The sequence below is a fragment of the Narcine bancroftii genome, chromosome 3 (genome assembly GCF_036971445.1).
Source record: "Narcine bancroftii isolate sNarBan1 chromosome 3, sNarBan1.hap1, whole genome shotgun sequence".
Taxonomy (NCBI): domain Eukaryota; kingdom Metazoa; phylum Chordata; class Chondrichthyes; order Torpediniformes; family Narcinidae; genus Narcine; species Narcine bancroftii.
Genome location: NC_091471.1, coordinates 230,838,125 through 230,864,358, shown reverse-complemented (window position 1 = coordinate 230,864,358; position 26,234 = coordinate 230,838,125). Strand labels below are relative to the sequence as shown.

The 26,234-nt window shown below is 50.3% G+C and overlaps 1 protein-coding gene across 8 annotated transcripts; it reads right to left on the bottom strand.

Annotated features, from left to right (window-relative positions):
- Positions 1-14,120: 14,120 nt before the first annotated feature.
- Positions 14,121-22,488, bottom strand: mboat7 (membrane bound O-acyltransferase domain containing 7). 8 transcript variants are annotated; one of them, XM_069926846.1, is made up of 10 exons: positions 22,290-22,482; positions 21,640-21,730; positions 21,285-21,414; positions 20,449-20,575; positions 19,939-20,009; positions 17,570-17,647; positions 16,188-16,347; positions 15,680-16,037; positions 15,146-15,310; positions 14,121-14,737 (listed from the first exon to the last, which is right to left on the bottom strand). In XM_069926846.1, exons 2-10 carry the CDS (start codon positions 21,654-21,656, stop codon positions 14,329-14,331), a joined length of 1,515 nt encoding a protein of 504 aa, XP_069782947.1. In that variant the 5' UTR covers positions 21,657-21,730; positions 22,290-22,482; the 3' UTR covers positions 14,121-14,328. The 8 variants fall into 8 exon arrangements, with proteins under 8 accessions (XP_069782947.1, XP_069782948.1, XP_069782951.1 ...); XM_069926847.1 differs by having other exon boundaries at positions 22,302-22,482; XM_069926850.1 differs by lacking the exon at positions 19,939-20,009 and having other exon boundaries at positions 22,416-22,488.
- Between the last annotated feature and the right edge of the window lie 3,746 nt (positions 22,489-26,234).

The following is a 26,234-nucleotide window of genomic DNA, read 5'->3' as shown; positions in this document are numbered from 1 at the left end:
AACGACGTGGGCAGGAAGAATCGCTGCCTGAGATTCTGCTGTGAAACTGCTTTCTGCGCTAGATTTAAAGATAAAGATCGCAGATAAAGAGAGAGAGAAAGCGGGCCATTCGGCCCGTCGAGTCTGCTCTGCCACTGAGCGAAACTGTTATCACGTCTCGTTCCATGTTCCGGCCTTCTCCTTACATCACTGTTAATCGGGTGCAGCCTCGAGGGGCTGCAGATTCCAGGGGACTGGGGCAGGGTACCGGAGGAGACTACCCCTCCTCCCCTGTCTGAGAGGGAGAAGTAGGGTAGACGACCCCGCGGGTCAGCGAGGGGGCCCCCACAGCTGAGGGACCAGGCCTGCTGGCGACTCAAAGCGAGGAACCCGCGGAGGCTGCGGGCGGCTGGAGACTAGCTGGGAGAGGGCGCCAGGTATCGGAGCCGGGATGCGAGGAGGCACCGGAGGGACCCTGACCGCGCCTGGAGGTTTCGGATCTGGAGCCCGGTGTCGCCGATGGTTTGGACCAGACTATGTGGGGGTGCGGGGGCTGGAGGCAAATCCACGGACACTCGGTGACTCTGGGGCGGACCTTCTTTTGCTTCTCGTTCTCTCCGATTGTAAGAGGCATTTCAGGCAATTCCTGCCGGGGGCGAATCTGTGCCTTAAAGCAGCAAAAAGGAATTTCATGTAATACGACCCTGACAATAAATTAAATCTTGAATCTCATTAGATACCGATCAGACTCGGCCAATAATCTGGCCTGTGCAGTCGTACGTGTCAACGAATTCCACAAACTCCTCCGACTTAAAGAAATGTCTCCTCGTCTCTGTTTTAAACGGGTCCCCTCTCATTCTAAGGCTGTGCCCTCTGGTCCAAGGGAAACGTCTTCTTCCAATCGACTGTCCCAATTTCTTTTTCTTTGGCTTGGCTTCGCGTCTGAAGATTTATGGAGGGGGTAAATGTCCACGTCAGCTGCAGGCTCGTTTGTGGCTGACAAGTCCGATGCGGGACAGGCAGACACGGTTGCAGCGGTTTCAGGGGAAAATTGGTGGGTTGGGGTTGGGTGTTGGGTTTTTCCTCCTTTGCCTTTTGTCAGTGAGGTGGGCTCTGCGGTCTTCTTCAAAGGAGGTTGCTGCCCGCCAAACTGTGAGGCGCCAAGATGCACGGTTTGAGGCGATATCAGCCCACTGGCGGTGGTCAATGTGGCAGGCACCAAGAGATTTCTTTAGGCAGTCCTTGTACCTCTTCTTTGGTGCACCTCTGTCACGGTGGCCAGTGGAGAGCTCGCCATATAACACAATCTTGGAAGGCGATGGTCCTCCATTCTGGAGACGTGACCCACCCAGCGCAGTTGGGTCTTCAGCAGCGTGGATTCGATGCTGTCGGCCTCTGCCATCTCAAGTACTTCGATGTTAGGGATGAAGCCGCTCCAATGAATGTTGAGGATGGAGCGGAGACAACGCTGGTGGAAGGGTTCTAGGAGCCACAGGTGATGCCAGTAGAGGACCCATAATTCGGAGCCGAACAGGAACGTGGGTATGACAACGGCTCTGTATACGCTTATCTTGTGAGGTTTTCGGTTGGTTGTTTTTCCAGACTCCTTTGTGTAGTCTTCCAAAGGCGCTATTTGCCTTGGCGAGTCTGTTGTCTATCTCGTTGTCAATCCTTGCATCCGATGAAATGGTGCAGCCGAGATAGGTAAACTGGTTGACCGTTTTGAGTTTTGTGTGCCCGATGGAGATGTGGGGGGGCTGATAGTCGTGGTGGGGAGCTGGCTGATGGAGGACCTCAGTTTTCTTCAGGCTGACTTCCAGGCCAAAGATTTTGGCAGTTTCCGCAAAACAGGACCTCAAGCGCTGAAGAGCTGGCTCTGAATGGGCAACTAAAGCGGCATCGTCTGCAAAGAGTAGTTCATGGACAAGTTGCTCTTGTGTCGTGGTGTGAGCTTGGAGGCGCCTCAGATTGAAGAGACTGCCATCCCATTTTACTGTCACCTAATACTACATTTCGGGTGTGACATACGACCTACCGTGAGGCAGACGGAGAGTCGCCACTTTGTCCAGAACCTCAGTCCTTCGGGCACGGTCAATTCACCAGGTATAACCGCTAATGGTATGTCTGACACCTATGTTATCGGTTAGTTTGAAGGCAGGGAAGGGAAAGGAGCTGTGAACTGAAAGAAGAGAATACTTTCTCGGTAGATTTAATTTCTAAATTAATCCAACGATGCGCCCAGGTTAGGTTCTGCCAAGCCCTTTTTAATATTTTGAAGGAAAACATTCCTAAGATGGGAGGGGGGGGGTCCTTCCCTCCATCCTCTCAACATTAGTGAATCCCGTCTTAGGGGCCCAACATTGTGCATCCCGTCTTAGGGGCCCTACACTGTGCGCTGCTCTCCAAATGAGGGTTCACCAATGCCCCGACACATTAGGATCAGTGTGGCCGCTGGACTGGGCAGGCTGGCCCACCTCCGTCCCTGTAACTCCTCCACCCAATAAAGGCTGATGGCCCTGGTCTCTTCCCTCCATTTCAACTTTGGGCCCGGGCCAGCAGCACATCAAGACGTGGCTGATGTTTCTGGATATTAAAGCTTTTAACTACTAGCTTAGTGTCTGCTTGTGGTTATAGATCGAGCAGTCCTCCTAGAGCCTCAGCAACACCTCCTGACTATTCTCCTCGAAATCAATGCCAATATAGCATTCGCCTTCTTTACTGTCGATCCAAGGTTATCCTGCACAAGGACTCCCCCCCCCCCCACCCCCCCAAGTCCCTCTGCTACATTTTTGCATTTGACTTGACAAAACCTTTCTGGGTAAATGTGAGTAATTTATTAGAACGAATAACAGGGATCAAATCTCCACAGAATCCAGTACTATTTCTGTTTGGCGATATTAAAATTAACATTAAATACGCGTCAAATAAAGTTTGTATAAATTGCCTTAGCAGTACCTAGGAAATGTATTGCTATAACTTGGAAATCAGATACAAATTTAGGAATGGAGAGATGGAACATGGAAATTCAGCATTGGATACCACTTCTCAGGTCACTCGTCTGAGGACCACGTAACCAGGTGCTACCTGTCGGGTAATTGGCCACTAAACTGGTTGCCCCACCAGGCTGACCAGGTGCGGAGGCCAGCTAGACACCCTGTAGGATGAAAATCAAGACCAGAGAGCAGACGAGCACTCTCACTGGGTCAATGGCTGTCTAGTAGACCTGTGTCCATCTAGCACACCTGTGTCGTGAAGTACGGGAAGAGCACCCCTTGCAATGAAGGTGTTTGCTACAGTGGAAGTTCCCCCCCCACCCCAGCCGACTAGGACTTCGATCTGGGAGGGGATGTCAGGAGGGCAGGTCCAGACCTTTGCTAGATAAAGGGTGCTGTTTGACCTGCTAGGTTTCTCCAGTATTGGTGCCTGTGGACATTCGTGTTTTACTTGCAGCTCACAACCCCCGAGCCCCTCTCCTCCTCATCGGAGAGGCCAGGTACAGACAAGGCAATTATGTCAGCTCTGCCTGCCACAACAGCGTGGACCTCTGAGTGGCCACCCATTTCAATCCCCACCCCGTTTCCTTGCCGTCATGTCTCAGGTGCTGCCACACTGAGACCAACCACAAATTAGAGGAACAGCACCTTGTCTTCTGACTGGGCCCCCTCCAGCTGGATGACATTAACAAAGACTTCTCTGGTCTCTGTTCAGCCCCCTCTCCACCTTTCTCCAGCTCTGTCTTTCCCTTCCCTGTCTCCTTTTGCACAGACCATGATGATTTCTCTCTCCCCCCCCCCCCCCCCATCCTATCCAATTAATACTGTGTTGGTCTGGATTCCTCCTCCAGCCGACACTGTCTGAACTCTAAGATTTCCTGCTTCAAGCTCATTCTACTGATTCCTTGAGGAAGGGCTCAGGCCCAAAACGTCTCTGCATCCTACGGATGCTGGAGAGTGGCCGGGTTCCTCCAGCATTTCCGTGTGTTATTCCTTTCCAGAGGACTGGTCACCACCCCTTGTCTGAAAAGGAGAAGCGGAGGAGACGGCCAGCGGGAGGGGTCCACGGCGGTGCACCAGTGAGAGGCTCTGCAGCTGAAGGACACCCAGGCTGTTGTTGAACAAGCGGGAGGTGGGCTGTTGGTGACTCAAGGTGGGGAACCTACTTAGGCTGTGGGCTGCAGGCAACTGTGGTCAAGGGATTCACACCAGTCAGCGGGCTGCTGGAGACTGGCTGAAGGGTTGCAGAACCGGGATGCGATCGGGTGCCGAGGGCTTCCTGGCTGTGTCGGAGGTTTGGATCTGGAGCTCGGTGGTTTGGACTAGATTCTGTGTGGCTGTGGAGGCTGGAGGCGAATCCATAGACACTCAGCGACTCTGGGGGTGGGGGAGAGTCTCATTTTGGCTTCTCTCTCCCTCTCTGACTATAAGAGGCACTTCAGGCAATTTCTGCCAATGGCAAATCTGTCTGCCTTGAGGCAGATGAAAACAAGTTCCGGGTAATATTACACGGTCTTTATTACATGACAATAAATTGAATCTTGAACAGCACAGGGGTAATGCTCAGACTTTATGACTAGAGCACTATTTTGGGTCCCTGTATCAGAGGAAAGATGTGCTGGTGTTGTAGAGTCACAAACAACACCATCTACATATTTGCTGATACCACAGTAATGGGTTGTATAAAGGATGGGATGAGTCAGCGAACAGGAGGAGATTGAATGGTGCACCAAGAACAACCTCACACTCAATGTTACCCAAACTAAGGAGCTGATGGTTGACTTCAGGAAGGGAAAGCCAGAGGTTTATGATCCAGTGATCATTGGGGAATCAGAGGTGGGGAGGGGGAGCACATTTAGGTCCCTGGGAGTCACTATCTTGGAAGATCTTTACTGGACCCAACTCATTAATGGCATCATGAGAAAGCAGGTCAGCGCCTCGACCTCCTCAGGAGTTGGCGGAGTTTCATTCTGACACCAGAAACCCTGGCAAGTTTCTACAGAAGTGCGGTAGAGAGTGTGTTGACTGGCTGCATCTCGGTCTGGTGTGGGGACACCAATACCCCTGAGTGTAAAGCCCTGCAAGAGGACATGGACACAGCCCAGGAATAACACAGCAAAAACCTCCCCACCATTTGGAACATCTACAGGCCAGGCAGAATTACCACTTCTTGGCAGTGCAAAAGAAACTGCATTTATCATACACATGTAAACAAAGAATGTGAACAAACTGCACAATAGAGAGAGCAAAGAAAATCAATTAAGTGTACAAGAGTCCTTAAATGAGTCTCTGATTGAGTTTGTTGTTGAGGAGTCTGATGGTGGAGGGGAGCAGCTTTTCCTGACCCTGGTGGTGCGAGACTTGTGGCCCCTACATAAATCGCAAACAGTTGGTTTACAGGTGCAGTGAGCTGACAAGTAGGCAAATGGAATAGAACCATAGAACATTACTGCACAGAAAACAGGCCCTTCAGCCCCTCTTATCTGTGCTGAACATTATTCTGCCTAGTTCCCACTGACCTGTACCCAGTCCATATCCCACTGTACCACTCCCATCCGTGTACCCATCCAAATTCCTCTTCAGTGTTAACATTGAGCTCCATTCACCACCTCAGGTTCCACACCCCCACCACTCTCTGGGTGAGGAAGTTCCCCTGAACTTTGCCCTTTCACCCTTAACCCATGTGCTCTGGTTTGGATCTCACCCCTCAGTGAGAAAAGCTGACCTATATTTACTCTGATCATCCCCCTCATCATTTTAAACACCTCAATCAAATCTCCCCTCATTCTTCTACCCTCTAGGGCACACATGTCAAACTCTGGCCCGCGATATAATTATATTTGGCCCGCAAGATAATTTCAAAAATGTATTAGAGGTGGCCCGCTGGCCGCCGCGCCAGTATAGCGCATGCACAGTAATACAACAAATCCCAGAATGCATTGGCGTCAGCCTGCTAATCGCCCCCACCTCCTCTGTTTACGTTGCAGGGTCTCACCGTGGACTCTGGTTTTGGGGCCTGGCCGGTGTCAGGGGAAGACAAGGCCGCTTCCCAGCGCCCGGAACCGGAGGCCTCGGGCCTGACCTTGCCAGGACCGTTGCCCACACCCCCTCCCTGCCGCAGGCCGATCCGCGACTCACGGTGACGGGGCCGCTGATCCGCCGAGATGCCGCCCTGCAGCGAGAGCCGATGCCCCCACACTGTCGTTGTCCAACCCGATCGCCTGCAAACCCCGCCCTCCCGCACACAGGCCTGAGTAAGGATTATGAACTTTAATCTCAGGATAAAACGATCTTCCAATAGTTTCATGTCACAGAGATAAATATATTCCTGGTTAAAAATGGTCCTGCACCTGGATACAAGATCATTAGACATAAAACTTGAAAAGTGTGTAAATCAAAGGATATCTGTACCAATAGAAAAAGGGCATGGCAAATAACCCTGCTAGAGTTCATGCCCACAATCAGTCACCCATTTGATTGTTTCAGGAATCATGTTATTCTCCCACATTCTCAATAGCCCTCAGATTTTACTATTCGACAGCACACTAGCAACATTTGACAAATCCTCTATAGAGAAATATTATTTATTGAATATTTTATTTCTCATTTGTTAATGCTTCTGGAAAGAGTTTATCCAAAACTATTATAAAACATTTATTTTAATAAGAAAAAGTTTAACATTACATATGTTGAAAGAAGAGAAAACATGCAGATGTTGTTGAAAATTTTCAATAAATATTTAGTTCGGCCCTCGACTTAGTCCAAGTTTTTAATTTTGGCCCTCTGTGAATTTGAGTTTGACACCCCTGCTCTAGGGCATAAAGTCCCAACCCATTTAACCTTTCCCCGTAACTGAGGTCCAGCAACATCCTAGTCAATCTTCTCTATCTTATTGAGATCTTTCCTGTTCAGTGACCAGAACTGCACACAATTCTTCAAATTTGGCCTCACCAATCTCTTGTACAACTTTACCATCACATCTCAACTCCTGTACTCAATACTTTGATTTATGAAGACCAATGCGCCAAAATCTCTCTTTACAACCCTGTCCACCTGTGACTCCACTTTCAGGGAATTATGTACCTGTATTCTCAGATACCTCTGTTCTACCGCACTTCTCAGTGCCTACCATTCACCATGGACATCCAACCTTGTCCCACCACCAGATTCATCTTCCCCTCCCCTCCCTGTCCTGGAAGAGGGGACAGGGTGTCCTGTGTCTAAGTTTGCTGATGACACTAAATTGAGAGGAAAAGCAAATCATGGAGGCCCACACCTCATCTGAGAATGAAAAATTCAAATCCATTTCCCAATCATTTCTAACTAACCAGGCTATTCTTAAATCAAGCAAATTGTTATAAATAAAATATATTCAACCTTTATGAGAAAGTTGTAAATCAAAAAGTGTATTGAGGATGTTTGCCTTGGGGTTTCACAGAAAGTCAGGGAATTGAGATTGGACAAAATGTCTAATTTGTAAATATCTAAAAAAGTTAGTTGCATTTTACCACCAGCTGTTCAAAGCAAAATTGTTTTGAATAAAATGATCTTTAAAACATTTAATACCCAATCTGTACCAATCATTAAGGACAGTACGTTGCGAAGAAGGTTGGAGGGTGATTGGGTAGAATAGGTCTGGCAAGAGAAAAGCTCCAAAATCCAATAAACTTTTCTAAATCATGCCCACACTCTCAAACTATGTCTCATTATTGGATTGTCCGATGATTCAGTGGTTTCCAACCTTTTTTTTCCACTTAATCGCACTTTAAGTGTTCCTTATGCCATAGGTGTTCTGTGATTAGTAAGGATTGCTTAAGGTAGGATGTAAGTGGAAAGAAAAAGTTTGAACACCACTGTTTTAATCGTACCTCATTGACTCGTTATGTGCACTATTTCATAACTCCAAAGGAAAGGGGCCAATGACAATTTTTCTCATGCAAAGTATTTCAGTAACAATTGGGTCGAGAGCAGTGATTCTCAACCTTCCCTTCCCACTCACAGACCACCTTAAGCAACCCCTTACTGATCACAGAGCACTGACGGCAGAGGGTTTGCTTAAAATGGGATGTGGGTGGAAAGAAAAGGGTTGAGACCCATTATATGAAGGATAGAAAACATAGAAAATAGGTGCAGGAGTTGGCCATTCATCCCTTCAACCCTACACCACCATTCATTTTGATCATGGCTGGTCATCTACTCAGTACCCAGTACCTGCCTTCTGCCCATACCCCTGATCCCCTTGGCCACAAGTGCCAAATCTAACTCCCTCTTAAATATAGATAAGGAACCAGCTTCAACTACTTCCTGAGGCAGAGAATTCCATAGATTCATCACTCTCTGAGATAATTTTTTTTCCATCTCAGTCCAAAAAGATTTCCGCCTTATCCTTAAACTGTGACCCCTGGTTCTGATTTTCCACAACATCGGGAACAACCTTCTTGCATCTAGCCTGTCCAATGCCTTAAGAATTTTATACATTTCTATGAGATCCCCCCCCCCCTCAATCTTCTAAATTCCAGTGAGTATAAGAACAGTTGATCCAGCCTTTCTTCATGTGCAAGTACTGCCATCCCTGGTATGAATCTAGTGAAACTTCTTTGCACTCCCTCTAGGGCAGGATGTCTTTCCTCAGATAAGGAGACCAAAACTGCACACAATACTCCAGGTGTGGTCTCACCAAGGCCCTGTACAGCTGCAGTAGAACCTCTCTGCTCCTGTACCCAAATCCTCTTGCTATGAATGTCAACATACCATTTGCTTTCCTCACTGTCTGCTGTACCTGGATGCCCACTTTCAATAAATGGTGCACAGCAACACCCAGGTTTCTCCTTTTCCTAATTGGAAACCATTTAGGTAATAATCTTCTCTCCTGCTCTTGCCTCCAAAGTGGAAAATCTCACATTTATCCACATTATATTGCATCAGCCATGCATTAGCCCACTCACCCAACTTGTCCAAGTCACCCTGCATCCTGTACACAGCTGACCCTGCCACCCAGATTCGTGTTATCTGCCAATTTGGAGATGCTGCTTTCTATTCCTTCATCTCAGTCATTGATATATATTGTAAAAAACAGTGGTCCCAGCACTGAGCCTTGTGGTCCCCCACTAGTCACTGCCTATCATTCTGAAAAGAACCCATTTATTCCTACTCTGTGCTTCCTGTCTGTCAACCAATTCTCCATCCATCTCAATACCATCCCTCCTATACCGTGTGCTTTCAGTTTGTACTCTAATCTCCTGTGCGGGACCTTATCAAAAGCCTTCTGAAAGTCCAGATATCCCACATCCACTGGTTCTCCCTTATCCACTCTACTAGTTACATCCTCAAAAAATTCTATTAGGTTCGTCAGACATGATTTTCCCTTCATAAAACCATGCTGATCCATCTGATGATATCACTACTTTCCAAATGTGCTGCAATCACATCTTTAATAACTGACTCTGGCATTTTCCCCACTAACTGGTCTGTAGTTTCCCATTTTTCTCTCCCTCCCTTCTTAAAAAGTGGGGTTACATTTCCCACCACCCCCCCCCCCCCCCACCAATCCTCAGGAACTAATCCAGAATCTAAAGAATCTTGAAAAATTATCACTAATGCATACATTATTTCTTGGGCAACTTCCTCCAGCACTCTGGGATGCAGACCATCCGGCCCTGGGGATTTATCTGCCTTTAATCCCTTCAATTTACCTGACACAACCTTTCAACTTACATTTATTTCCTTCAGTACTTCCCTCACATTAGCTTCTCGGTCCCCTACTATTTCCCAAAGATTATTTGTTTTCCTTAGTGAAGACAGAACTAAAGTAGTTATTCAATTGGTTTGCCATGTCCTTGTTCCCCACGATCAATTTGCCTGTTTCTGACTGTAATGGACCCACATTTGTCTTCTCTTTACAAATTTATAAAACATTTGAGTCATTGTTTTATGTTCCTGCAGCTTTCTCTCATAATCCCTTTTCCCTTTCCTAATTAATCTCTTTGTCCTCTGTTGAACTCCAAATTTCTCTGTCCTCAAGAATAGTTTTTTTCTGGCTAATTTATATGCTGCTTCTTTGGATTTGATTCTCTCCCTGATTTCCCTTGTTAGTCAGAATTTTTTAAAAAAGACCCTAGAATTCCCAAAAGAAAAATAATGTTAGTAAAATTTACTTCCATTTTCACTTGTGGTGGGCGGTCAAGTAGATTATCAAAGTGAAGCAAATTCCGTATATTGACTGCCCAGTAATAAAATCTAAAATTAGGAAACACCAATCCACCGTGAGTGTGGGACCCTACTTGTAATCTGATTACTGCGACTCCCTTCTGTGCATGACACTGTTGCAATTTAAAGTGGTCCACAGAGCGCATGTCTAAAGTTAAATGGTCTCATTTTTATTCCGATCGAAATCCTCATTGTGACAAATGGTAAACTGGTGATGACTGTTGGGCTGACATGTTCCGAACCTGCCCTGGTTTAAAAGTTGTTTTTCAATCATTATCGGGGACTCTCAAGTTCCAATGAGAACCCTGCCCTTTAATTGCTCTGTTTGGATCATTTCAAAATGATGTTTATTTTTCAGATGTTTTAGATGTAATAAAGAGAGTTACTTTTTTTTTACACGCCACGTGGGAATGTTCAAAATTAAGGCCCTTTTGGGCAGAATTGGGTTTATTTTTGGAAAGAGTTACCAAACTTAAGTTTCCTTAAGATCCAATTTTTAAAAAACTTGGAAATATTTTTGACACAGAATTGAGATTAAAAATCAGAAAGAATGTTTTAAAATGGCTCTGGCGGTAGCTAGAAAATGTGTGGCAGTAACTTGGAAATGGGGTGCACATTTGGGAACGGGCAGATGCCGGACTGAAATAGGTCACTGGATACCACTTGAACAGGTTACATATAATTCATGGAACAAATTAGAAATTTTTCAAAAGATTTGGGAACTATATTTTCAATTAAGTTGTAATAGTCCTACCCGTATCTTCCATATCCTAAAAAAAAGTAAGAGATGTTAGATTTTATTTGATAGTTTTAGTAAGTTTTTATAAATAATAACCAGACGTTTTATTTTTTATCGGGTGATTGGGAAATTTTTTTGAAATCGCTATGTATTGAATTTTTATATTTTTGAACAAGAAATTAATGTATACCTTGAATGCATGTGTGAAATTAAAATTTCCCTAAAAAAATGAGTTTTATTGACTCTAACACAAAGCCCTGTTTTATCTTTTATTGTACTTCATGCAATTTTGATTAAAGATAATCCACCTGCATGTTTCAGTCTTAAGCTTAAAAAAAAATTAGATATGCCATTAAAGAGTCAAATATTAATGTCCAACAGACATGGGGCCCATTTAGACGGTTATCAGGATCTAAAGAATTCGGGTTGTTCTGAGGTGTTGGGCCGTCCATCTCCAGGTCATTAACACTTGACTCCTACCCGTCAGCTTCTAATCTTGCTTAGTGGTCCGGGCCCTGGTTAAAACATTTTCTTTCTTTTGGGTTTTTTTTTGTGGTTAATTCTCTTTTGTAATATGGTTGTGCTCTGGCTAGAAATTTTTTTAATCCTGAAAAGCTTTTTTTGTAATGTTTTCCCCTTTTTGAATCTTACAGCACAATATAAAACTGCACTGTTCAAGGATTTACAATGTATATTATAAACAATAAAAATATTTTAAAAGGAAAAGCAAATTGAGCAGAGGATTCGGAGAGTCTGCAGAGGGATATCAATAGGTTCAGCGAGTGGGCAAGGGTCTGGCAGATGGAGATCTATGTCGGTAAATGTGAGGGCATCCACTTTGGAAGGAGGATCAGGTTATTATTTAAATAGTGAGTGATTGCAGCATGCTGCCAGGCGGAAGGATGTGGGAGAGCTTGCTTATGAATCGCAGACGGTCGGTTTGCAGGTGCAGCGGGCTGATAAGGCCAATGGAACGTTGGCCCCTCATTGCTGGAGGGACTGAGTTTAGGAGCAGGGAGGTTCTCCTGCAACTGTACAAGGTACTGGTGAGGCAGCATCTGGAGAACTGTGGACAGTTTAGGTCTCCTCACTTAGGGAAGGATGTCCTGGCTTGGAGGCAGTTCAGAGGAGGTTCACCAGGTCGATTCCAGGGATGAGTGGGGGTTGGCCAATGAGAGAATCATTTGGCACAGTACTCACTGTAATTTAGAAAAATAAGAGGGGACCTTATAGAAATGCATAAAATTATGAAAGGCCTAGATAAGACGGAGGTCAGTAAGTTGTTTCCGATGGTGGGGGAGAGTAGAATGAGGGGACAGGGCCTCAAGATCCAGGAGAGTAAATTTAGGACGGAGATGAGAAGAACCTGCTTTTCCCAGAGGTTGGGGAATCTGTGGGATTCGCTGCCCATGGCAGTGACCTCAGTGAATCTATTTAAGACAAGGTTGGAGAGATTACTACACAGTAGGGGAATGAAGGGATGTGGGGAAAAGGCAAGGAGGTGGAGATGATCATGTTGAATGATGGAAAAAGCTTGATGGACCGGGTGGCTGACTCCTGTTTCTGACATTCTTTGGTGCAGGGGAGGGTGGGTCTGGATGGCAAACGGAGGCAGGAGGTATGAAGTGAGTTGAGCCGCTGAGAAACCCCTTCAACAAACAAGACAAACCAATGTCACCTCGTCGTTTTATTCTCTTGAACGTGGTGTTTGACGTATAAAGGTACAAAATAAACAAGAGTCTAACAGTTTACGGGTGGAGAGGCGGCTGGTTAGGGACAGGCGGAATGGCGTTCTTCCCAACGGCATCTCATCTTCAGGGCAGAGATAGTGGCACCATCTCCATCTCCCACAACGCAGGCATTACATGTAACACAGACGGCTGTACAGATGTGGTGTTACAGGTAATACACAGGCAGAGACAGTGTCAGACATCCAGGTAACACACAAAATACATACCCACTCCTCCACCCCACACACACACACACAGTGAGGCAGCTCACACACAGGCAGCAACACACAAGAATGCTGTTCCAAGGCGGCATCAGGCAAGAGACAGGCAGAGTGATGAACGTTGCCACATGGTGGGACAGTCACATACAATGCACATTTACTGTCTGTACACTGATGAGGTGTCGCTCTCTCACACACACACACACACACACACATTTGTGAACACACCCCCACCCACCCACACACACACACACACAGACTAACAGGAATCCTGTGTTTTAAGCATTGGGTATCTCAGCCACCAAAGTTCCCAGTCAGAGTGGGGTCTGATCCAGGAACCCTGGCTGATTCCCCCTCTCTCTAACTCCAGGGGTCATAGGGTGCAGGGACCCTGGCTGATTCCACCCCCTCCTACTCCTGCTCCAACACAGAAGCCACAGGGCAGTGATTGATGGCACTTGGTAAATGACCTCGTGAACACTGAAGGTAATTCCGGGGTGGAGGTGGTGCTGCTTTAAGAAGGTGGGCCCCACCGCCTGACTGGGAGACGGGCCCCTTTTAAGGTGGAAGCAGGGGAAAGGGTAATGCGACAGACCCAAGGGGGGTTGGGTAATGGGATGGTCCCACGGGGAGAGGAAAGGGTAATGGGACTGATCCACGGGGGAGGGGGGGGGGGAAGGGGTAACAAGACACACCCACGGGGAGAGGGAAGGGGTAACAGGATGGATCAACTTGTGGGGGGGGAATGGATAATGGGACAGACCCATGGGGAGAGGGAAGGGGTAATAGGATGAACCAATATTGGGGGGGAAGGGATAACGGGACAGACCATGGGGAGGGGGGAAATGGTAATGGGACAGACACTCCACGAGGAGGGAGTGAAACAAGATGGACCCTACAGCGGGAGTGGGGGGGGAAGAGAGATTGCAGGCTGGACCTATTCTCAGTGAGGCAGGTAGGAATAACGGGGCAGATCCTAAATCCTTGCAGCAGGAGAGCTGTTGCCCTGGAATTTGGTTCCCTCAGCCAGCATCCCCCACCCTGTTCCCACAGGGTATTATTTCTGCTTGTCCCCTGCCTGTGAGGGGCTTCTCTCTCGGGACCCCCTCCGAGGGGATCTACTCTGCTCCTTGCTCCCTTGGGACACTCTGCGTGGGGAGCTGGACCCTTCTCTTCCTCGGGACTCTCTCCTAGGGGATTTACCCCCCTCCTCTCTCCCTTGGGACCCACTCTGAGAGGAAGTCCCTTCCTCCATCCCTTTGGATACCCGTCGAGGGGATTTCCTCCCCTCCTCTTGCCCTCGGGACCCTCTCCGAGGGGAACTGCCCCCCTCCACCCTCCCTTGGGACCCTCTCCGAGGGGAACTCCTGCCCTCCTCCCTCCCTCGGGACCGCTGTCGGGCCGCAGGGCCATCCTCGTCCCCTGGGGACCCCAGTCGAACCTCGGAACCCTCCTTGTCCTCATCTGCCCTGCTGGTCCTCTGCTGGATGTTGGGAAGGCGGGAGGGGATGGTCGCAGCTGTGGATGGGGGGGCGAGTCTGGGAGGGGGTCCGGGGGGTGCAGAGGTAGCCCAGGCCAATGAGGGCTAGGGCCAGCAGGTGCTGGTAGAAGTAGAGGCCCCGCCAGTAGGTCAGGGTGTCAGGCAGGTTGAGCAGCACAAAGCCAGCACACATGTAGTCATACGCACGCATCTTCCAGAACCACTGAAGCCAGTCGTATCCCCAGCGACCCCAAGCCCCCAGCCGTGATCGCACCCCCTTCTCCATCGACCCCTCAGCTGCCACACACAGTGGGATCGTCAGGAAGCTGAGATAGTAGCCAGGGTGCAGTCCGTGCCAGAAGGCACTGACCAACATGGTCCATCCGATCCTGGTGTGAGAAAGAGGGGGGCGGGGAGGGTAGAAGAGATGGGAGTAGTGTGGGGTGAGAGGGGGGGAGTGAGGGGGGGGCAGAGAGAGAAGGGGGAGGGTGTGGGGAGAGAGAGGGACGAGAGAGGGGGGGCGGGAGGGGGAGGACGGGGGGTGAAAGAGTTAAGAGGGTCTCAAACACACCTCAGTAGACAGCCCTGCATTGGGTCACAATGATGGATCTTGACAGGATGATTAATAGCAGAGACTGGAGCGGGGCTCCAAGACGAGAGCTGGGTCTCGGAGGGATCAGAGTGGGTCCCGGGAGATCATGGAGGGATTCGGAGCGGGGGTCCTTGGGGGATTGGTTCAGGGGTCCTGGAGGTTGGAGCTGGGATCCCACGGCCTAGAGCGGGGGTTCTGGACACACCTGAGTAGACGGCCCTGTAGCGGGGCACGCCGGTAGATGTAGTTGGCCAGCCACCACTGCACTGTCATGTTCCAGTACTTCATCCCGTCCTTGACGCTGGCACAGAAATCAGTGTTGTACGGGTCTATGTTCTGGATCGTCACATAGTCGTACTCCGGGGCATCACTGTGGGGGGGGGGGGCGGGGGGTGGGGTGGGAGGCGGGAGAGTCAGTACCGCAGCTACCTCCCCTCACCACCCCCACCATCTTCACCTTACTCCTCAACCCCCTCTCCTCCATCCTGAACCAGAGCTCCCCCTCTCCCCTCATCCTCCCCTCCATCCTCACCTGGAGCTGTGGATAGATCGGAGAGTGTGCAATTCCCAGAGCACCCCCTCCCCTGACCACACCCACAAACCACTTCTCCTCCCCCTCCCTCTTCTATGAGGGAGTAGCTGAGAATCTGTGAGTCCCTTCCTCCCCCCCCCTCTCTCTTTCTGACCCCATTCCCTCGATCCAAAACCCCTCACTCCTGTCCATGCCTTGGACACTGACCTGCTGGGTTGGGCTTGGATGGTGGGGCCGTTTCCTGGGCGGGACTGAGCTTCCACGGGGTAGGCCCCAAAACCCGCTGCCATACAGGAGGCTTCAGCGAGAGTCCAGGCCACATAGAAGCGCAGGCGGAAGACGAGGAAGATGGCGGCGGTGTAGGCCAGCCGGTAAGGGAAGCCAGCACGGGCGAAGGCAGCCGTCCGTGTGTACTCCAGCGGGAACACCCCACTCAGCAGCAGGAATGCCACCCCGTAGAGAGGAACCAGCCGCAGGCACTTTACCATGGGCGCCAGACTCGGGATGGACTGCAGGCTGCCTTCCTGCAGCCAGTCCTGGTAGATCTTGTACCGGTAGAATGGGCCTGGGGAGAGAGGGAGCATGAGGGTGGCAGACAGTGAGGGGGTGGGGGGGAGGGGAGGGGGGAGGAGAGAGGAGGGAGAGTGGAAGAGAGGGAGAGAGAGGGGAGAGGGGGAAAGAGGGCAGATGTGGGTGGTGTACCGGAAGAGCTCACCTGTCATGATCCCCAGGTAACAGTAACTGTATGACACCACATCCCTCAGCCGCGGCATCACCTCAGACAGGAGGTGTTTCTCAACCACAGCCTGGCTCTCCGGAACCTTCCGCAGAGCCTCCATGTATAGGGGGTTCAGCTCGGCTGCCAGACTGACCATCTGTGGGAGGGGGGGAGAGAGAGAGAGAGAGAGACCCTTCACCTGTCTTACTCCTGTCCCCAGTGGGACCATCGGTGGGGAGATTAGAACTGCAGGACATTACAGGCCCTTTTAGTTGTGCTGAAATTTTGTTCTGCCCAGTCCTACTGGCTTGTATCCAGTCCGTACCCCTCCCATCCATTCACCACCTCAGCTCGTTCCACACCCCCACGCTCTCTGTGTGAAGAAATTCCCCCCTCAACATTTCCCCTTTCATCCCTAACTCGTGTCCTCTGGTTTGGATCTCACCTCCCCTCAGTGGGAAAAAGCCGACCTACATTGACTCTGTCCGTCCCCCTCATCATTTTTAACACCCCGATCTAAACTCCCCTCATTCTTCTGCGCTCCAAGGAATAAAGTCTCAACCTTTCCTTGGAACTCAAGCATTTGCAGTTCCTCCAGCATTTAAACTGTGTTTTTCACCAGAATGATATGGTAGCTAGGAAGGAGCTGAAGAAAAGACTTTGGAGAGCTGGGAGGGGATACGAGAAGGCCCTAGCAAGTAGCATCGAGGAAACCCCATGGTCTTCTGTGCGTACATGAAGAACAGAAGGATGAATAGAGGGAGGGTGGGGCTGCGAAAGGATAAAGGAATCACAACGCTGGAGAAACTCAAAGCAGGTCAAACATTGTACTTTATATTGCAAAGATAAAGATACATCACTAACATTTCAGCCCTGATCCCTTCATCAAGGAGGCAACATGTGCCTGGAGGGAGGCTGAGGAAGGAGGGGAAGGTCCCAAATAAATGCCCTGCTCACCAGAGAAAGGCACCTTGGCTAGAGAACACTACAGCACAGTCCAGGCCCTTCAGCCCTTGATGTTGTGCTGACCCATATATTACTACCAAAAAAATTACTAACCCCTCTATTTTTATTCCTTCCACTAGTCTGTCTAAGAATCTCTTAAATGCCCCTAATGTTCCAGCTTCCACCACCATCCCTGAAAAGGCATTCCAGGCCCTCACAACTCTCTGTGTAAAAAACCTACCCCTGACATCTCCCCTAAACTTTCCTCCCTCCACTTTGTACACACATCCTCTGATGTTTTCTGATCCCGCCCTGGGAAACAGACACTGACTGTCCACCCTATCGATGCCTTTCAGAATCTTGTCAACCCCTATCAAGTCTCCTCTTATCCTTCTATGCACCAAAGAGAAAAGTCCCAGCTCTCCAAACCTTGCCTCATAAAAATTGCTTCCAGATCCAGGCAGCATCCTGGTGAATATCTTCTGCCCTTCTCTGTAGCTTCCACATCCTTCCTGTAATGAGGTGACCAGAACTGAACACAATTTTCCAAGTGAGGGCTCACCAGAGATTTGTAGAGTTGTAACGTGACCTCTCGACTCCTGAACTCAATCCCCCGACTAATGAACCCCAGCATCCCACAGGCCTTCTTAACGATCCTATCAACCTGTGCGGCGACCTTGAGGGATGTAGGGATCTGGACCCCAATAAGAGGTTACTACAGAACAGGCTTGTGGTTAAGAAAGAGGAAGAGGGATTGCTGGATCTTCAAAACATCATGTTTGATAAGTCCCCAGAACCAGACGAGATAGGGATATAGTGGTTAGTGCAACTCTGTTACAGCACCAGCAACCTGGGTTTGAATCCCGTGCTGCCCGTGAGGAGTTTGTACGGTCTCCCCGTGTCTGCGTGAATTTTCTCCGGGGGGAGGGGGGGGTTTAGTTTCCTCCCACTGTTCAAAGTGTACTGGGGGTTGTAGGTTAATGGGGTGTAAATGGGCAACACAGGTTGGTGGAAAGGGCCTGTTAACATGCTGTATGTCTACATTTACATAGAATCCAGGTCACTGCACAAAGAGAGGGGAGGATAAAGGAGGGAGAGGAAGGTCCTAATGAATGCTTTGCTTTATTATTCACCAGAGAAAAGCATCTTGGTCAATGTGACGTCAGTATAGAACAGCTATTGTGGTTAAGAAAGAGGAAGAGGAAGAGCTTCAAAACATTAGGTTTGCAAAGTCCCCAGAACCAGACGAGATAGGGATGTAGCCATTGGCACAACACTGCTACAGAGCCAGCGACCTGGGTTTGAATCTGGCACTGCCTGTGAGGAGCTTATACAGTCTGCCGTGTCTGTGTGGGTTTCCCCGGGAGCTCCGGTTTCTTCCCAATGTTTGAAATGTACCAGGGGATATAGGTTGATGGGGTGAAATTTGGCAGCATGGGTTCATGGGCCAAAATGGCCTGTTACCGTGCTGTATGTCTACATTTACATAGACCCCAGGTCACTGCAGAAAGAGAGGGGAGAGATTGCTGGAAACGTTGATCTTTGCATCCTCTGTGGACAGCAGGAGGTTTATTTTAAAACACGAGGTCTGGACCTAAGATGGCGGCACCTCTTATCAGCAGTCGCCACAGGGGGTTGCAGACTTTGGGGAAGCAGAGCACTGGCGCAGGGCACCAGAGAAAGGGGAGACAATTCCCCCCCCCATCTGAGAAGGAGAAGCAGAGGGGACGACCAATGGGGTGGTGATCATGGCAGCGGACCAGTGAGGGGGCTCTGCGGCTGAGGGGTTCACACAGGCTGCGGGTGACTTGTGGTCAGGGGTCCCACATAACTGCTGGCATCTATGGTCGAGGGATTCACATTGGGCTGCAGACTGCAGGAGACAAGCTGAGACCGACTGAAGGGGGTACCGAGTTTGGGAACAGGGATGTAAGAGGGTGCTGAGGGCTTCCTGACCTTGTCAGATGTTCGGATCTGGTGTTGCCGATGGTTTGGACTTTGTGGCTGCAGGTGTGCTTGGTGACGTTGCTACTCTTCCTCCGACTGCATGAGGCGCCTGGTAATTTCTGCTGATGGGGAATCTTTATTTGCCTTACACTGTCTAGAGGAGATTTTGTATACTGTTACACCCATTTTATGACATGAAAATACAGGAATTTCGAATAGCAAATATGGTCCCCTTGTTTAAGAAAGGTTGGTGGGAGAACCCTGGGCGTTATACACTAGCGAGTCTTATATTAGTGTTGGGGAGAGTTCCCCGAACAAGATTCTCAAGTTTTGGAGAAGTGTAGCTTTCTCAGGGATGGGAGTGTTGTGTCAGTCTGGTCACCTCATTACAGGAAGGGTGTGGTGGCTACAGAGAGTGGGCAGAGGAGATTGACCAGCACGTTGCCTGGATCGGGAAACAAGTCTTTATGAGGCACGGTTCACAGAATTGGGACTTTACTCTTTGGAGTGTAGAAGGATGAGAGGAGACTTAATAGAGGTCGACAAGATTCTGAGAGGCATCAAAAGGGTTCATAGTCAGTGTCTGTTTCCCAGGTGGGGGATCAACAAATACCATAGGATATGTGTACAAAGTGAAGGGAGGGAAGTTTAGGGGAGATGTCAGTTGTGGGGCCTGGAATGAGTTGTTGGGGATGATGGTGGAGGCTGGAACATTGGGGGCATTTAGGAGGTTCTTAGACAGGCACACGGATGGAAAGGTTGAGGTGTGAGGACGAGAAGGGTAAGTTTATTGAGTAGGTTTATGTGGGCTGAAGAGCCTGTACTGTGCTAGAATATTCAGTCTACGCACTCTAACCTCAGGCCCAACAGGGGAAGGCCATTCACGCCATCTTCTCCTATCCCCTCTGTTCCATTCAGTCGGCCATTCTGTAATGGGGACAGGCAATTCAGTCCATCGTCTCCTATCCCCTTTTCAATCAGTTACTTTGTTACAGGCCACTCTCCCCATCCTCTCCTATCGCCTCTGTTACAACGGCCTGTTTATTCCAGAGGAAGGCCACTCAGCCCAATACTCTCCTATCCCTTCTGTTATAACGGCCTGTGTGTAACACAGGGAGTCTACGCAGCCCATCTACTGCTATCCCTTCTGTTCAATTCCATCAGTCTGTGTTATTGGGGAGGCTGCTCAGCCCATCATGTGCTATCCCTTTATTTCCATTCCCTCAGCCTGTGTGTCACAGGGGAGGCTGCTCTGCCCAGCCCTTGGTATCCCCTGGGTTCCATTCCCTAAGCTCGAGCATTACCAGGGAGACCCTTCATCCCATTGGGTGTGTGTCAGCAGCACAGGAAACACCAGTTCCCTCACCTTGAGCGTCAGCAGCAGCTGCACAGCGTTGGCGAAGGGGGAGGGGGATGCGAGGTGGAGTAGGCTCAACATTCGGAAGAAGAGCAGGTAGGAGAACATCCATGCCAGAGTCAGGGTGTAGCAGTGCCTGCGGATGAGGTGAGTGAGGATCAGGAAAACTGGCCAGGGCCTGAGTCCCTCTCTCCCCATGGAGAGGAGTCCACATCTCACCCCTAGGCCAGGGTCCACGTTCCCTGGGAGACACTCCCACCCCACAGGCATGGGTCCATCCACCTCTCCCCTATATAGAGTGATCCACCCATCCCTCCACCACGGATGGGAGTCCATTCCCCCCACCCACAGACATGGGTCCGTTTGTCCCTCCCCCCCCTCCATGGACAGGGGTCCATCTGTCCCTCCCCAAATGACATGGGTCCATCCGTCCCTCCCCCCATGGGCAGGGGATCTTCTCACCCAAGGAGAGGGATCCGTTTCTCTCCAGCATGAGGGTTCTACATTCCCTGGGAACCCTAGAGAGGAGTCCTTATCTCTAGAGCAACCCTCCCTGCCACGGATAAGGGTTCAAGACCCTCCCTACCCCAGAGAGTGGTGTCAGCCTCTGGGGAAACCCTCCCTCCCAGAAAGAGGGGTCCATATCCCCATAAAAGACATTTCACCCCACCAGGGAGAATATTTCTCTCTCCCCACCCCCTTCATGAGGAGTCTGAGGCCCAGGGAGAAGCTCCTTACCCAAGATAGAGGGGTTCATGTGGTCAGGAAATCCCTCAGTCCCATGTGGAACCTCCTTTCCCGCAGGGATAGGTCCCCATAGAGAGGGGGCTGGTGTAGAGACTTACTTGGTACAGAACCGGATGATAGCCCAGGTGACCAGGATGCAGAGCAAAGAGTGGACCGAGTGCAGACCACAGGTGGCCGCCACCAGGGAGAATCCAATGAGGGAGGCCCCGATTTTCCGAGATAGCTTCCCTGGAGAGGGGGAGAACATGGATGATACAATCACCAAGACCCTTCCATCTTCCCTCAGACCCAGCCCCAGGTAGTGGGGGCCCCTGACAGTGCAGTTCCCTCAGTCTCGGCCCCGGGGAGTAGGGTCTGGATTCTGGACCATGGTCCCGGACTATATACATCTCCCCTCACCAACAGTGCGGTTCCCTCAGTCCCGGCCCTGGGGAGGGTGTTGCATGATCTTACCTGTCTGTTTCATGCATATTCCAACAGGGATTGATCCAGTCAGGATAGCAATATACTTCAATTCGTCCAGTGACATCTTTGTGCAGTGGACCTGCAGAAAGTAGGAAGTGTGGACGTTCATGCATGTCCTAGACCATCCCGTCACATGCTCCCGGGGTGGGACATAGAGAGAAGCTTCCTCTCTCCCCCCCCCCACCCCCACCCCCACCCCCATCCCCACCCCCACCCCCATCCCCACCGCCACCCCCATCCCCACCCCCTACCCCACCCCTACCCCTACCCCCCCCACCCCTACCCCTCCCCCCCCACCCCTACCCCTACCCCTCCCCCCCCTACCCCTACCCCTCCCCCCCCCGACCCCCATATCTCATCACACACTCTTGGGGTGGGACAGGATGAAACCTCCTGGCACAGGAATAAGAACCCCCTCTACTCCTTCCTGCCCCAATCCAGGAAGTAGCCCCTTTAAATATCCTGATTAGCAGCTCTCAAGCTTAAATGCCCATCCCTTTAATTGCCCTGAGGAGCAGCTCACCCTTTTAATTTCCCTGATGAGCACCCACCCCTTTAATTGCCCTGATGAGCAGCCCACCCCTTTAATTGCCCTGATGAGCAGCCCACCCCTTTAATTGCCCTGATGAGCAGCCTACCCCTTTAATTGCCTTAATCAGCACCCCATCGCGGGTAGGGGACGGGACGCGTAGGAACGGGATGAGATCTGCTGCCCTCTCTCCTCCGCCGGCCAACGGACTAAACAATCACTTTCGCCGCGATACCTGAGCCGGAGCTCCGTCCCCGGCGGACGCCCGAGCCGCACAGGAAGTGCTCGGTTGCTGGTAGCCCTATATCAGACCTCGCACACCCGTAGTCCTGCCTACCGACCGTGGCGCGCTCCTCCTATTGGCCGTCCGGCGCTGCCCGTCAGCGGGAGAAGGGAACGGGCAGGGGGACGGTTGGGATTTGAACCCCCTGGCCGCCGTGAATGGTCCATGGGAACGGGTGATGGAGGCATCTGGCCTCTCCGCCTGCACCCAGGGGTGTTTCCCTTCTATTTGCCTCGCCAGGGTTGGTCTGGGGGTCTGGTGCCACCGCAATGAGAGTTTCTTGTGGCATTGTCCTTTGAACCCCCCCCCAAGCCCCGGGGCCAAAGACACCAAGCAGGGCCCATGGCTCAGTAGGACGTTGAGAGCGGCCATCCTGGCGGCAGTAGAGGTCCTTCCGCTGCAATCTCCACACCGTGTGTGTGCCAAGGGCTGGCTGACACAAGGTGGCCACTCCTTCGTGCTGAGCAGCACAAGATGACCACCCATTCTCCCTCACCTTGGCATTGACAAACACAAGATGGCTTCCCCTTGGCAGCGACCAACACAAAATGGCCGGCCATTCCACCTTGCCTTGGCTAATTCTGGGCATCCTGCTCCCTCTGCACACCTTAGACCTTATAAAGAACTGGTGCCTTGTCTGCGACAGGGCGGGCCAACACAAGATGGTCACACATTCTTCCTCGTCTTGGTGGTAGACCCAGGCATTATATGTTGCCCTGCTCCTTCTGCACCACACCTTAGGCCTTGCTAAGAACCGGAGACTGTGTCTACACCATATTGGACAACACAAGGTGACTGCCCATTCTCCATCCCCTTGGCACTGACCAACACAAGATGTCCACTGCTTGCCATCACCTTGGCAATGACTAAGATGGCTGCCCATTCTCCCTCACCTTGACACAGGCCAACAGAAGATGTCTGCCATTCTCCCTCACTTTGGTGCTAACCAACACAAGATGGCCACCTCTTGGCTATCAGCTTGGCACTGACCAACAGAAGATGGCTGCCCATTCTCACTCACATTGGCATTAGCCCCAGACATTGAGCGTCTCCCTGCTCCCTCCTCGGCCATGCTGAGAACCAGAGGCTGCCTTATGCTGCGGTTTCTTCGTCATATCTGTGCCATGTGTTGGGTGACACAAGAAGGCCACCTTTTGACTTATCACCCGCCATTACACATTGCCACTCTCCATCTCTGGGCCAAAGGTTGGCACTGACCATCACAAGATGGCCACCCATTCTCCCTTGCCTTGGCGTTAGCCTCAGGCATTACATAACCCTGCTCTCTCCAACCCTCACATAGAACCATCCCAGGAACTGGAGGGTTCCTTCTGCCCTCTTTTAAGTTGTTGGGAGTCACTATCTTGGAGCCAACACCCCAAATTGGCTCAAAATCCCTGCACATTGTAGCAGCTGAGGTTACACTCAAAGAAGAGACACACACTGCAGGAGTGAATTCAACACTGGTTTATTGTGCTGGCAGCTCTGCTTATAAAGGGCTCAGAAGCCCATCTCTGGTGTCATCATGCCCCCCCCCCCCCCCCCAACTGGTGGCATTTCGATCCACTCCCTGGGATAGGTCATTTAGTGCTACCTGGGGAGTGGCCAATCAGTGAGCCCCTCTCATCCCCAGGTGTGGCTGCTTCCCTAGCTCCACCCAAAAGTCTGCCGACGCTGCTGGCCTAAAAGCCTTAAGGGACTCATTGAAGGATTCTTACTTTGCATTTTATTGATTTTTTTCCTCTGTTTTCCAGTCAGCTTATTAATATTTTGTTTACGTGTAGTTTTTTTTGCATTGCCAGTAAGTGGTAATTCTGCCACACACACAGATAAAAGAATCTCAGGGTTGTATATCACGCCATGTATGTACTCTGACAATAAATCTGAAAAGGATCCAGGCCTGTAGCAAAGTTTAGGAGAGGCACCCAATGTCGGTGTAGAAGGGGGGGAAAGTTAGTACAGCAAGCTGGGCCAAATGGTCTTTCTGTTGTGAGATTCATTGAGACACCTTATCATGTTCCCAAGACCCATGTTGGAAACAAAGTAAGGAGATAGGGTTTGAACAAGAGCTTTGACACATTGGCCTTCATAAATCAGAATATTGAGTACAGGAACTGGGATGTGATGGTAAAGTTGTACAAGACATTGGTGAGGCCAAATTTGGAGAATTGTGTGCAGTTTTGGTTACCGAACTACAGGAAAGTTCTCAATAAGATAGAGTGCAGAAGATTTACTAGGATGTTACCCGGACTTCAGGAACTGTGTTACAGGGAAAGGTTAAACAGGTTCGGAACTTGTGGTGCGTAGAAGAATGAGGGGTGATTTGATCGAGGTGTTTAAAATGATGAGGGGGACGGACAGAGTAAATGTAGGTCAGCTTTTCCCACTGAGGGGAGGTGAGATCCAAACCAGAGGACATGGGTTAAGGGAGAAAGGGAGTGGGCAGTGACGGTTGGGATTTGAACCCCTGGCCGCTGTAGTGAGTCCATGGGTACATGGAATGGGGATGAGGGGAGGCACCTGGCCCTCTCCTCCTGCACCCAGGGATGGGGGAGATCTCCCTTCTGTTTGCCTCACAGTGGGGGAAAGGGGTCGGCTGCCGCGAAGGGGAGTGGAGAGAGGTCAGCTGCCGCGAGGGGAGAGAGGAAAGGGATCGGCTGCCGCAAAGAGGAAGAGGAGATGGGACGGCTTCCGCAAGGGGGAGATGAGAAGGGTCGACTGCCGCGGGTCAGGGTGAGAGCATGGTTGACGGTGGAGGAGTGACAGCTGGTGGGGGGAAGGGGAAGACTAGTTTGCATGATGCGTCACTTACCGCGTCATCGCTGGGGCAGGATTCCCCCTTAAATCGCCAGGTTGGCGATTTACTGGGTCCATCCCCCTCAGCTTAAAAGGTGCTGGAGGCACCTTTGCTCCATTAAACACACCTGGGTCCTAGGAGGGCTAACCCGAGTGCTCCAGCTAAAAGCCCCTAATGTCTGTAATTCAGATGCCTGCCTGCTTTTAGCTTGAGGAAGGGGTCAGGCCCAAAACATCAGTAATGTATCTTTATGCCCTACGGATGCTGCGAGATGGGCTGAGTTCCTCCAGCATTCACTGTGATTAAGGGTTCACAATGACCTCATGATGCAGATATGTCCTGTATCAATTTTGAGCACCTCAGCCTTAATCAGTTCAATGACATCAAATCCTCTCCAGTCTGTACTCAGAATTCATCACCATAATGCACGTTATAAAACTCGGTGTCCAGGCTATGGGCAAGTTTAAATATATTCTTATCCTTCCTTCTCCAGCAGTGTGACATGACAGAGAGGAGGCCTCACTCATTGTCCCACCTCAGGAGTGTGTGACAGGATGGGGGGAAGCTTCACTCTGTGTCCCATTCGGGGAGTGTGATGGGACAGGGAGCTTCACTGTTTCTCCCCCCCCCCGACCCCAGGAGTGTATGACAGGACAGAGGGAGCCTCACTGTGTTCCACCATGGGAGTGTGGGACAGAACACAGGATAAGGTGTTTCAATCCCACGACATTAAGAAACCCCTTATTCTTTCACGCCTCCTTCCCTTTAGTTGTCTCTCCCTCTCTTAAGATGCCAATCTGCTTTTTGGTTCCATCTTGAAGGGATCAGGCCTGAAATGACAGTGATACATCTTTCTCTAATTGATGCCATGAGAGCAGCTGAGTTCCTCCAGCATTTGAGCATCTACTACGATAGTTGAAGCAGCAGGTTGTGAAGAGAAAACTGAGAATGATTGTGGACTTCAGGACATGACC